We start from the raw sequence: 13320 nt of genomic DNA, 5'->3' as shown, positions 1-13320 counted from the left end.
TATGTGGATTGTTTTGGTAATTTAAACAGGTTAACTCTGGATGTTGTGTGTATGTGCGTGTGTGTGTGTGTAAATATGTGTGTATGGTCTGAAACAAAAACACACACTAAAAAAATGAACTGACATAATTTAAGCAGCTTTTTCTGTCAAATCGACCTATACAAAAAAAATTGAGAACACAAACAAACCAAACAGTTCATAGACACATAACGAATGACCTTGCCCGGGCACCTGCATTCGCTTCCCACATCAACATGACGCTACAGCTGTGACGTTGCAACACTCTGTTGACGCTCATTTTAATCCATCAAGTAAAAGTATCTCCTCTTTCTCTCCCGCCCCCACGAACAATGATTGTATGTGTGTGTGTGTGTGTGAGAGAGAGAGAGAGAGAGAGAGAAATCCTTTCAATTAATTAATTAGCGGACGTTATCAAAATTATATTTATAAATAGCAACGTATTTATATTGTTAAGTGGCACATTTCAGCCTTGTATGCAATGCTCTATTTATCCGCCCTCTGATTTTATTATGCTAAAACTGGTCATCTAATTAGCTGCATGTCTTCATCGTTTGATACATAACAAATAAATAAAACAAATTCTCATGTCACCTTTAACATTGCTGCCTTTTGTTGCACGTATCTCGGATGTGCCTTCAATTAGAAGATTGATGACTCACAATCCAAACCTCCCTAAGGACGGCAGATGATGGCAGAAGGCAGGGGTTGGACCCGGGACGTCATTCCAGAGCGCATACCACTCGACCAGGCAGCCATCCAATTTAACTCACAAAGGTACATAAAACATATGCTTCTGTTAAGCCCATGAATACCGTCTACGTAAGTAAGTCATGCAATGACTTCGAGTCCGAAGCTTAAGGAGGAGAGCACGTGATGTCACGTGACCACGTTGCGACCTGCCTTCGCTGATGCTGTTCTCTTATCGTCGTCTGCGCCTGTCTTCGGTAAATGCTTTTTCTTTGGGTCGTGATCTTAGTAAGATCTCTCCAGCTGTCTCTTTCTGTGGCCATTTCGCTGCCAGCTGTGTCAGTGAGGGCAAAATGGCACCTGGGTTGATCTTTATGACGTTTACATGGTTGGGGGGGGAGCTCTATTATGCCGTCCTCCTTTAGGCTCTTCAGGACTTTTTTTTTTGCAGCCAAGAACTTTATTCTGGTTGGCCACAGTAATAACTATGCCATAGAATACAAACATAACATTTAGTTCATACAGCTTCAGAAGCAGCTATTGTGTTCGTTGTCATCTATGCAGTAAGTAAATTTTGAGTTTCACAATGCAATGAAAGTTCCTGTGTACTGCAGCCACACCAGTTATTTATAGTTATCTTCTTACATCTATTTTTATTAGTTGAAATTATACAGCTCTAAATAGCTATGCTTATTATGGGCTTAATTACTTTTATTAATAACTAACTCAAGATTTTATCCATCAGCTCTATGAAGTATTTTGATATACTATCTCAGTCTATGAAGACAGACAAGGTTCAGGGACACACAATGTCGAGTTGTCGTGGAACTGAGATTGGTAAACAGACTCAGAGTAATGCAATGTACAATCATTGTTTTTGTTTCTATTTTGCTTCAACTTTTTACTTTGAATCCGGAAGACGTCGTATCTTGAATTTTGATAGATTTGATAGTAAAGTTTTGTTTTCAAGTCTCAAGGTTAGGGGAAGAATGCAGGAACTCGTTTCGTTGGGAAGAACTACTTTTGATAGATAAGAATACAATATGAAGACTTTGCTATTATATAAGTGTGACAGCGATAGTGCCTCCGGTGGTGCCTCCGAAGGGGCCGCATGAATGAATCTATAAATGTTCAAAATCCTATAGACGACATGTCCAATCACATACAAGTTCTTATTGGTTTGGTGGCCAGTTGTCGCACCTTGAACGGTGTAGCAATGCGTTGATTAGAATTAAAATGTACAAGAATCCAAAGGGAAGAAGCCATAAATAAGTAAAATAAAAAGCAACTATTGCTGGAATCCTCTGCAAAAAATTTATTAAAATTATTAACGTTTTATCTCAAGCACTAGAGATTCATCAACCTTATGATGGACAGCATTTATGAATGAACAGGCTCAACGTCATAGGAAATGCCAATGCCAGGACTACAAAGATATAGACTTAAGTCGAAATACAAACAGGCTTTGCAAAAATATGAAGATGCAGTCAGTGAAACCAGGTATCCAAGTTAGTGAGAAAGCAGTATATGACTTTGTGAGTAAAGTAAAGATCCTCTTTCAGACCTTGCGATCTATAGAGTAGATGATGTTAAGGTCATTTATTTCTTTGGCCAACGGTTAACGAGCAGGGTGTCATGTGGCCAGCACAACTACCAACCGCCTTTACTTTTCCCTACTATAGTTAGATACCCGCTAGGGTCCTCACCGAGATTCGAGCCCAGGACCCCAGGCTCAGAAGCCAAGCGTTTAACCTATCAGCCGCCTCGTCCCTATGATCCTGTGAGATGGGCAGTTAAATGAAAGAGGATGAGGAATTGTATTTGTAAATTGAAGTCTATATGCCGGAGGAAATGTCTAGAAGTGAAACTAAATCCTAAACAATGTGTTTATGATGGGGGATCTTCAGGTGCCTTCAATGTGTTCATGATGGGGGATCTTCAGGTGCCTTCAATGTGAATGTCAAGTATATGTATAGGCCTATGTTAATGTATATGGTAACAGGAATTTCTCTACATTAAGAGATACCCCATTCCGAGAGTTTACGGCATTGTGTGATTAAACATATCATCTAATTAATTACTCATATAGCTAACTACTTTCGATACATTATTAAACTTTACTCAATGCTTTTGAGGACAGGTATAATTGTATGCCCATCATATGGCAAAAATTTGTGGGCCGGATTGTCTAGAAATGCCCGGTCCGATTTTGACACCCAGTCCGCCCCTGTAGGTATGGGTGACTTAAAATAAGCTGTTTATTTCGTAAAAGGGGGGGGGGAATTATTTTATTATTCATGGAAAAACTTGATTTGATTTATTTAGTTATCTCTTTTTTTTACCATGAACTAGTACTGAGTGTCTATTATACTGGGGGAAGGGGAGAGCTACTGTACGTATCACCTGTCTCTCTTCCTAAATCATAAGATATTTAAAATATCTGAATTCAGCCATACAAGGGGATAAATGGGAGGACATGTCCTCTATACCTCAACGCCTTGAAGTACATTTACACTTCATATGCTTCCTGTAAGGGAGAAAATATCCAATTAGATTTTTTTTAATGCATTAAATCAGGAGTTATATATTTATTTTTTTTTACTACGCCAGACATGTAAATGAAATCTTAAGTTTTTATGAATTGTTTTATTTGTGGCCAACGATTTAGAATAAGATAGTAAAACTGAGCATTACTTGGACACACATCTAAATATTAGAGTAAGCAATGACTATAACGTCCCTAGCCTTAGGTTTTGTTGACAAGAGAATACAATCGCTAATTGATCGAGTTTGAAATGTACGTAACAACTTCAAAACTAGTGCAAGAACACCACCGCAATGGAAAAAAAATTCTTTACTATGGCTTCGCTGGTGTTAAAAGAAAAAAAAAAAAACAATCTCAATTTTATCCTACTCTGATCGTTGATCGGGGAATGTCCTAATACCTTACCCTGAATCAATGACATGAATAATTTCAGAAAGAAGCGTGATGTCACACGTTTGATATCCTTGACTTCTGCAGACAATAATCCCGGAACCCCTTTATTTACGTCAAAGGGTAATACTTCCTGTCGCCTTCCGGTGGCGTCAAGTTCAATGTCGTCTGCTCGAATAGATAACTGATTTCAGGATGTCCCGTTAGGTCTCAATATGTACAACGTGATTTTTTTGTTCGACGGGTTGCCCTTAGTATGACCTTGAATAATTAATAGTGTTTATTGAACTGTTGTAACCCATATATATGTTTATGACGAGATCTGATGGACATTTTTGAACAATGACTTTCAACTAAAAGGATTTGGCTTTACAAATACCCACCACTACACGTCAACATAATGAACACATGTTGATCTTTGTTCTTAAGAAACGTTTATTTTGATTACGTCATCTACTAGACTAGTAGAAACGTTTGATGAATGAACCTTTGACTGCTCTGTAGATTTAGGTGGCTCTCTAGTCGTGTGGTAAATCTTTGGAGTGACGTCAAAATGGTCCTTTGTCCGAACCCTCCCCGCTGCGCTGACATTCCCTCCCAACCTGCCGAGAAACTTTCAAAACTTAAAAAAGAAACAAAAAACTTTCCTTAAGATTCTGAAAACAAAGTGCGTCAAGGAAAAGTAGCCTAACCAAGTAGCAAAGCACTCTTCAAGACACAAGATGAAAGGCGCATTTCGTATTTCAAATGCTATTTAAAAAATACCAAAAGCGCCCCTTTCAGACCTTGCGATTTATAGAGCACATGTTGTAAAGGTCATGGGTTTCTGTGGCCGACGCTTAACAAGGGTGCCATGTGGCCAGCACAAAGACCAAACGCCTTTACTATTACCCAACTAATGTCAGGTTCCCATTAGAGCTAGGTGGACTCATATGCTGGGACAAATTCAAATAGGTGCTCTTTCTTTCAGATTCCACTAGAGAATGGAAAGGCTATCCTGAATTAACCAGGAGAACCAATGACTACAGTCTCTAATTAACATGCACGACTAGATTAATACATGGATACTCTATGAACGTAATGACCGTCTATTTTTAAGGGAAAGTCTTTATTTTGTTTGCTCTAAAGATGTATACTATTTTATGATAAATTAATATCAAAGAGTGAATGGGACATATATTAGCAGAAGCCGAGGCCGCCTCGATCTAAACATTGCTGCACAATACAAAGGATGATGTTTTTAGAACTGTTAATTATTGAGCTCTGAACGTGACGGGCGGACAAAGAAACAACAACAACAGACGTACAGCACAAAAAGTAGAAAAAAAAAAAAAAAAAATAAACTAAAAAAAAAACAGCAGGTTTTTCCTACGGGGGGGGGAGATGTTTATTGATGTGATTTAAAAATTTAAATATTTTATATCCGCTTCGTGATAGTCTTTATCGAGAGCCACTCGTGTTGAAAAGTAAATCTTTTGATCAATATCACATAGTTTACTTCATACCAACTACTAATGAAGGGCTCATGTGAGTGAGTGTGTGGGTGGCTTTATCTTCCACTTCGGAATTCGTCACCTATGCATCCATCTTCTGGTCAGTGGTGAAGTTCGAGGATAACAGAAAAATAAAAAGAATTGTTTTTAAAACTTAAAAACTCGATGAGGTCAGAAGCTGTAAAGCTTATCTCTGTTTTCATGGCCCATACTCTCTCTCTCTCTCTCTCTCTCTCATATATATATATATATATATATATATATATATATATATATATATATATATATATATATATATATATATATATCAACTAAGTTACAATAAGCAAGAAAAAAGCTGTTTATGTTAGTTAGATTTATACTCTGAGGAATGTTTAATGTTGGTATTACTAAACAAGTAACTTCCACCATGTAAAAAGTAGTTTAATAACTTTCAACGTACGCTTGGGACATCATATAAATAAATAAATAAATAAATATATATACAGTGCTTTTTTTAAAAAAAAAATAGGTGCCGGTACTCAGTGAGGGATTGCCTAACTTTTAACTACTAATAAATTAATAATAAACGTTAAAATACAAGAAAAGTAATAATTTTTCCCCCAAAAAGTGCCAGTACGCCGTACCGGTGCGTACCGTCACAAAAAAGGCACTGTATATATATACATATTATATATATATATATACCGTCTGACTTTCTTTCATTTAGTCGACTTCTCTTTGTGTCGATTTCTATAGTCAAAAATCTATCTAAATTTTCTTTATCACGCACTCACTCTCTCTGTCTCTCTCTCTCTCTCTCTCTATTTGGCACACACAAGCACAAACCCAAGTATATTTCAAACCTCTCAAATCTTCTACACTTCTCTCTCTCTCTCTCTCTCTCTGTTTAAATTAATTTTCTGCACTTCTCTCTCCTTTCTCTAAGTTCTTCTCTCTATCTTGGGCCACACATAGCCTCCCTTTCTTTCCTTGGCACAATTTCTCTTTATGAGAAACATTCTTTATTTTTGTTTTATCGAATAGTTCTGTACTGTCAATTAGGCAGGTCCATGTTTAGATTTGCAGACTTTATGCTTCGGCGCTGTAATTTACTGACTTAGCAATCAATCGACAGTTTAATAAACTCTTCAGTGTGTGTGTGTGTTTTGTTTATGTGTTAGTGTGTCGGGGAGTGAAAGTTGCGATCTATATTCTATTGATTTTTTAGTTGTTCTGTTCATGCAAAATGTCTCCATTGTACAAAACAAACTCAATTTTACATTTTTTTTAAACAATAGCTCTAAACTGATGCCTTTTAAAAAAGTATTACACTTGCTATTATTGATGAATTATAATGTTATTAGATATTGCTGCTTTGAAAGAATTATAAATATTCATTTTTTTCTAGACAGTCGCTTTTAAGACTATCGCTTTTCAATCATTTGATTTTGTTTGTTATCATTCAAAAAAAAAAATTATTATTTTTTAGGTTCATATCTTCTTTGTTGAAAATAAAAAAAACTACCTTTTAACTTAACAAACTGATCACCCTTGCTTGGATCTTATAATGGCCGCCTCAGAGTTAATCTGATAACACAAACTTTCTTTGTATTCTTGTTAAAGTTGGAGCTTGCACTCATAGGCTGTTTTACACATTGAACGGGAATCGAGCGAAGAAGATGTTTGTTTACTCCGACAGAGGATGAAGTAATGTTGATAACAAAGTTGGCAGACGTCAAATCTCGGTTTTTGACTCGGTCAAGCAGTTCGCAGGTGCCGCCTCTGTCACATGCAGATCTGGTACCCCTCTGTTGCCCATTGGTATCGGATGGTTTCTGTCTTACAGGTCTAGCCTCTGCCATGCTGCTAATCACTAACCGATCTCGGGGGTCGCCTCTGCCACTCTCTGGTATCAGGTTGCCGCCTCTGCTACGGATGCTAGAAGCGCTAATATAAATACCAGGAAGGTCTTCGACTTCCATTGAACAATTTCCAAACACCGCACAATTAGAAAACTACATAGTGTACCACACACAGACCTCTAAACTGGCACAGATCTTCACATACGGTACTTTCATCTCGTCTTACAAGCAGTTTGGAACCATAAAATGAAAGGGTCGATCTTTCAAAAATAAAACACATGTAAAACAAGTAATATAAAATAAAAACATTTTAAAATCTATTCTTTATGCTCAAATAATATAGATAACAACATTTTAGTGATCACTCATTGTGGCTAATTTTTAGATGGGGACGTCTATATGCAAATAAGATTTTACTTATATTCAGTGATTAAAAAATACATATATATATAATTTTTAGTTCCTGTAAGTCCCATAGATAGGAAGCAGACTTTAAAAAAAATGGATAATTACTCAAGGGGGTCTTTATGAAATTTTACTATATGGTATTGTCACTAGTTGAAGTGTGAGCTTTACTCAGGATGGGATAAGGAAAGGTTGTAACAATAAATTCTTCACAATTTTTTTTCTACTGTTACGAAAGTGCGAGTTAAAAGTAGGATTCCAATAAAAATGTGAATAAATTCAAGAAAACAAACTATAAACTAAAATAGCGTCGTCGCATTGAATCATGCCTCTCATCACGGAAGTCTGCAACCGAGTTAGAGATAGAGAAAGAGAAAGAGGTAGAGAAAGAGAAAGAGGTAGAGAGATAGCGAGGTATAGAGGGAGGCAGAGAGAAATAAGAGAGAGAGAGAGAGAGAGAGAGATTGGTTGAAAGTTATCAAATACCAACGCTCCGACAGGCATTCATACTTTACGCAAAACTATGCAGGTCTAATGGCAGTGTCAATAGATATTCAAAGTTAAAAGGAAAACAAGCATGTTTAAAGACATTCCTTCTAAGAAGCGGCGCGTGGATGATGCATTTGGCTTATACGAGTTTTTATGTGTTTTTTTTTATTTAATTTTATCAAAAGCTTCTCTTCTATATTTATAAACCTACCTACTATGTGGGCCTATGACCTATAGCCTACAAAACAGATCTAAGCCACATGCCACGCAAGGTCACTAACTATCACCACTGTACTATAAATGGTACGAACTGTTTAAAAATAACTATTTGTTGATGTAACATCAGGCTTAATCGCTCAGTTTACGAGTTGTTTTAGAGACAGGGGTACGCAATCACGTATTCTCGTCTGCTAAGATGGCGCGACTGATACATTGAAACACATAAAACTCAAAACTCGTATTCTTTTTACAAAGCTTCTATCAGCTCACTCAGTCTGTCTGTCTGTCTGTCTGGTCAAAAGTGTGTACACGTTAGTTCTCCCACACCCATTCTCGGATCAAGTTGAAAGTTCACACAATTATTCATTGGCATAGACAAAACATGAAACAATTTTTTAAAAAAGTAACCAATTATTCAATTAATTACTGGTAATTAATTATTTTGTTTGATATCAAAACAAGGGAAACTAATGCTTCAGTATTCACAGATATGGCTAAATTTGTTGGGTTTAATCCCCTTAAATAATTGTTAACGCTATTTCTCCCACACGCATTCTTCTATCAAGTTGAGACTTGGAACAATTACTTATTGTACCTAACAAAACATGAATCAATTTTTAAAAATCCCAATCAGTCAATTATTTATTGGTAATTAATTGTTTTGTTTTAAACGAATAAGGGAAATAACTTGTACGTTATTAATATATATTAGGGTTGAAGTTCTTCCGGTCTTCATAAGCTTTATATTTTAAAACCATTTTAGTTGAACATTTTTCAATCTCAATGAGAAATGAAACAATGTCAATAGACACGAGAGAAGAAAAAAAAAAGATACGCTTATGAAATATACAATCTAAAAGAACAGGCAAGAGAAAAAAATAATATTTAAAAAAAACCAAAGCTTATCTAAGGGAAAGAGCTACTTACTGTCCTTCATGTGAATATTGTACGGTTTAGCTCCCTTTCTGATATATAAAACAAAATTAATTAATTAGTACTAATTGATTAGCTACCTGGTTAATTTTTGGATTGATTCGTGCATTGTTATCGACTATGAATAATTATGCACAATTTCAAATTGATCCGAGAATGGGAAGTGGGAGAAAAAACGTGTTAGAATGTAATCAGGGAACTAAATCCATAATATATACATAAAAAATATATATACATCTCTTATTAAGTAGCATTTATTCCCCTTATTTCACAATCAATCAAAATAATTAAATTCAACAATTAATTAACTAACTGTTTAATTTTTAAAATCGATTTATGTCTTGTCAGGTTCAATAAATAGATGTGCAATGTTTTAACTTGATCCGAGAATTGGAGAAGGGAGAAAAAACATATTAAAACCTTTTTACCAGACAGACAGACAGACTGAGTTAATATAAGCTTTGTAAAAACGGGACCAGAGGAATAAGGAAATATAAATAGATTTCTAATAATTAAAGCGGTAACAGGAAGCCCGCAAAGTTATCAACATACTTTCAAGTATGACAAATATGGCCTATCATAGTTCGACTAATCACGAAAACATTTACTCTCAACGTATTTTATATTACTATGAGAGAGCGTGGGTGTCATTTTTTATGATTTTCGGCTTTTAAAATTTAGACGGCTATTGCCTTATGAAGAATATATCTAGCCCAAAGTATTTTTGCCCAAATAAAAGAAAAAAAAAAAGGTCGTGACTGAACAAAGATTAAGGGACCATGTTGGTCTATATCGGTGTGTTTGTCAGTTTGTTCTTCCACATTTATTGACAACAATCTCCCTGGGAGTTGTCATAAAGATTTGTAAAGTGTGTGTGTGTGTGTGTGTTTGTGGTAGTGTGTAGAGAGTGTGCGGGATGAGAATGTGTGGGAAGGGGAGAGAATTCTTAAAGCGAAACCGGGTGGGGGTGTTGTTCAGTTGATATTGTAACGTGAGTAGTTCTTTAGTGGATGTCTGCTCGCAGAGGCGTCGCCTGAAAGGAAGGTCAACAAGGCGGACAACAGAGGCGGGAAACATTGTCCTCGTCCTGTCAGGCGCCTCCTTTGAAGAATGTCGAAGTCATAATCCTGACGTAGTGAAACACACACACACACACACACACACACACACACACACACACACACACACACACACACACACACAATCGATCCCATATCGACTATTTAAAATTAATGTTCAATTCGGCATTTGTTCAGAATCACAGCCGTCCATGGCAGAGGATTTTTAAAAAAAAAAGGTGTTGGGCTGGGAGGAGTTAGGGGAGTCTAAAGGACTTTGAAATTAGCTTCTAACTACCACTTCAAACTGGACGAAAATATTGTTGTTGTTGTTGGGATGAGGCCGTTATCTTATCTTTCAATATCAGAGGCCGTTTTCTTATCTTATTTAAAACTTGCAGACGTTCCTTATAAAAAAAATAATTACGCCAACGAAAGTAAAAAAAAAGTAAATTTTTTTGTAAAATTTCAAAATGAACTGAAGTTCTTTAAAACAAATTAGAATTGTGTGAAAGTATTGTTTTATTTTGCACAAGCCCCACAAACGTTTGTTATTCAATGTTTCAGCAGCAATACCCATAGAAGTAATGTTTCATTCGATAAGTGTCATTGTTTTGTCAAGTACTCAGCGCTTCTATATTGTCTTTCTTTGTCTGTCCCGTGCGTATGTATGTGTGTGCATGTGTGTGCTACATTTTGTGTGGTAAGATAAGTGGGTCAAGCCTGTACTATGTCAAACGAGGGCGGTGTGATATCATGTAACTGTCTCGGTACTGTCTGCATTTTAGGGTGAAAAAACACAAAACAACGTGAGCTGTTTGATAATCACGTGATAAAAGAAAACTTTTTTTACTCTCTAAAAATCTATTTTGTTACTACTGTTATGTTATGTTTACTGTATAATGGCTCCATTCATTTTTGATGCGGGGGTCACTCATTGTTCTTTCATAGTGAAACCAATAATTACAACCATCGAACCATCCACATATGCTTATTATAAATATAAATTATCAAGAGAATCAAAATACTGATCGTGATTCAAAATTTTGGTTTAATCTTTTGAATCACTCCATGCATTCTAATGAAACATCCGTATGATCGATATGAGTCATTATTATTTGTCATACATAGTGATTAGGAAGTAAATGTCAGTGGTCAGTAGGTCAAGGATGTAAGAAGAATTTACATATTTTTTGTTTAGTCATTTAAGAAGATCATGCTCAGTCTCTAGGCAGGAAAACAATTGGCAAGATCAAGACAGAGAGAGACTAAGACAGAGTCACAGAGAGACTAAGACAGGAAGAGACGAAGACAGAGAGAAACCAAGACAGAGAGAGAGACTAAAACAGGGAGACACTAAGACAGAGACCAAGACAGAGAGAGACCACGACAGAGATAGACCAAGACAGAGAGAGAGACTAAAACAGAGAGACGAAGACAGAGAGAAACCAAGACAGAGAGAAACCAAGACAGAGAGAGACCAAGACAGAGAGAGACCAAGACAGAGAGAGAGACTAAAACAGAGAGACGAAGACAGAGAGAAACCAAGACAGAGAGAGACCAAGACAGAGAGATAGACTAAAACAGAGAGACACTAAGACAGAGACCAAGACAGAGAGAAGAGTCCAAGACAAAGAAATACCAAAACAGAGAGATGAGAGAGAGAAAGATAGAGAGAGACAATAAAAAAGAGAATGAGAGAGCGAACAAAAATGGAGGGAAAGAGAGAGTAAGAAACCTTGAATCAAAGAAATAAGGTGAGTATATTGTTATATAAGTTTTAAAAATAAGAGAAGAGAAAGAGGAGTCGAAAGAAGAAAGAATCTCATCAGTAGCAGAACACAGTGCAACATCAGTACCAGAACACAGTGCAACATCAGTACCAGAACACAGTGCAACATCAGTAGCAGAACACAGTGCAACATCAGTACCAGAACACAGTGCAACATCAGTACCAGAACACAGTGCAACATCAGTACCAGAACACAGTGCAACATCAGTACCAGAACACAGTGCAACATCAGTACCAGAACACAGTGCAACATCAGTACCAGAACACAGTGCAACATCAGTACCAGAACACAGTGCAACATCAGTACCAGAACACAAACAAACACTGTACACTAAGACTGGAGCAAGGGGAGGCTACCGATTCAAGATCATTCGTTATAGAAGGCCTCAACACTAATCAGCTACGTCACAACCTGTGGGCAGTTTGGACCAATAGCTAATCGCATCGTCGTACAGACCTTGTGTGACGATTGGTCTCGCCCCATTGCTATTTGTTGTTTGAAAAATCTTCTTATTACAATGTACCAATCATTAGATCACGGCCTAAGATTAAACACAAATCTAAAGACCATTCCGCCCATGGGTGTGGAACATTGGTAAAGCACTTCATGGAAGTCACATGATTTCTGCATGGAAAGGAAAGTGTAAAAATCAATAATTGAATATCTTTCTAAAGCTTTTAACAACACAAAGGCCTTGACTTCAATTTTAAGAATGGGAGCGCGAGATATGCATCTGTGATAGGACGCATGCCAAACAAATATACGAAATGCCATGTAATCAATTTTTCTAATTTTAGTTATTTATTTTATTATTTTTAGTTTTTAACTCCTAATTTAAGCTGACAATTTTGTCACCGAAAGTTACAGAAAGTGTTATTTCGAGCTGCAATGTCGCAGATAGTTGTATGGATGGTTAGCTAAGTGGATAGAGCGCCATGATAAGAATTTCATGGGTTTGGGTGGCGTGGCTGGGGTGGAAGCAGGGGGTCCAAATTTGAAAATCCCCTCGGGGCCGTTCTTTGGGATTCCCCCAAATGGGTGTCCGAAATTTGTTTTCACATTAAATATTACGCCATCATCTGTCGGATGTCAACTTGCAGGGGCCCCTAAAGAGGTAAGGCCGCCCATGCCCCCGGATCCCTAGCTACGCCACTGGATCCATATAGTGGTATATTAGTGATTCTCATTATTTCTTAAATAATAGTTAAAATAAGAATTATGTTTGCCATACTTTCCTTTTTCATATGCATCATTTCTTTTTACCGGAAAATGTCGAATGCAATGAAAACTATTTGGTACGATGCAATTGAGTATCTCCAGACTCAGTTGGGTACGTAGTAACCAGATCTTTATCAAAATATATTTTACAAATTAGCCACAATCTGATCTGCTTACAAAGTAACTTTTGAAATTTAACTTCATTTTTTTCTGATAAAAACTGGA

At 36.6% G+C, this 13320-nt stretch overlaps 1 protein-coding gene across 1 annotated transcript; it reads left to right on the top strand.

The window, feature by feature from the left end:
* The first annotated feature begins 2119 nt into the window (after positions 1-2119).
* LOC129925962 (platelet glycoprotein Ib alpha chain-like) lies at positions 2120-12272 on the top strand. The gene is made up of 2 exons (XM_056027567.1): positions 2120-2208; positions 11876-12272. The coding sequence occupies exons 1-2, from the start codon at positions 2120-2122 to the stop codon at positions 12270-12272; spliced, it is 486 nt and encodes a 161-aa protein (XP_055883542.1).
* Positions 12273-13320: the final 1048 nt, after the last annotated feature.

The sequence above is a fragment of the Biomphalaria glabrata genome, chromosome 4 (assembly GCF_947242115.1).
Source record: "Biomphalaria glabrata chromosome 4, xgBioGlab47.1, whole genome shotgun sequence".
Classification (NCBI taxonomy): domain Eukaryota; kingdom Metazoa; phylum Mollusca; class Gastropoda; family Planorbidae; genus Biomphalaria; species Biomphalaria glabrata.
The sequence above is the reverse complement of the archived record's forward strand: the minus strand, read 5'-3'. Positions and strand labels throughout refer to the sequence as shown.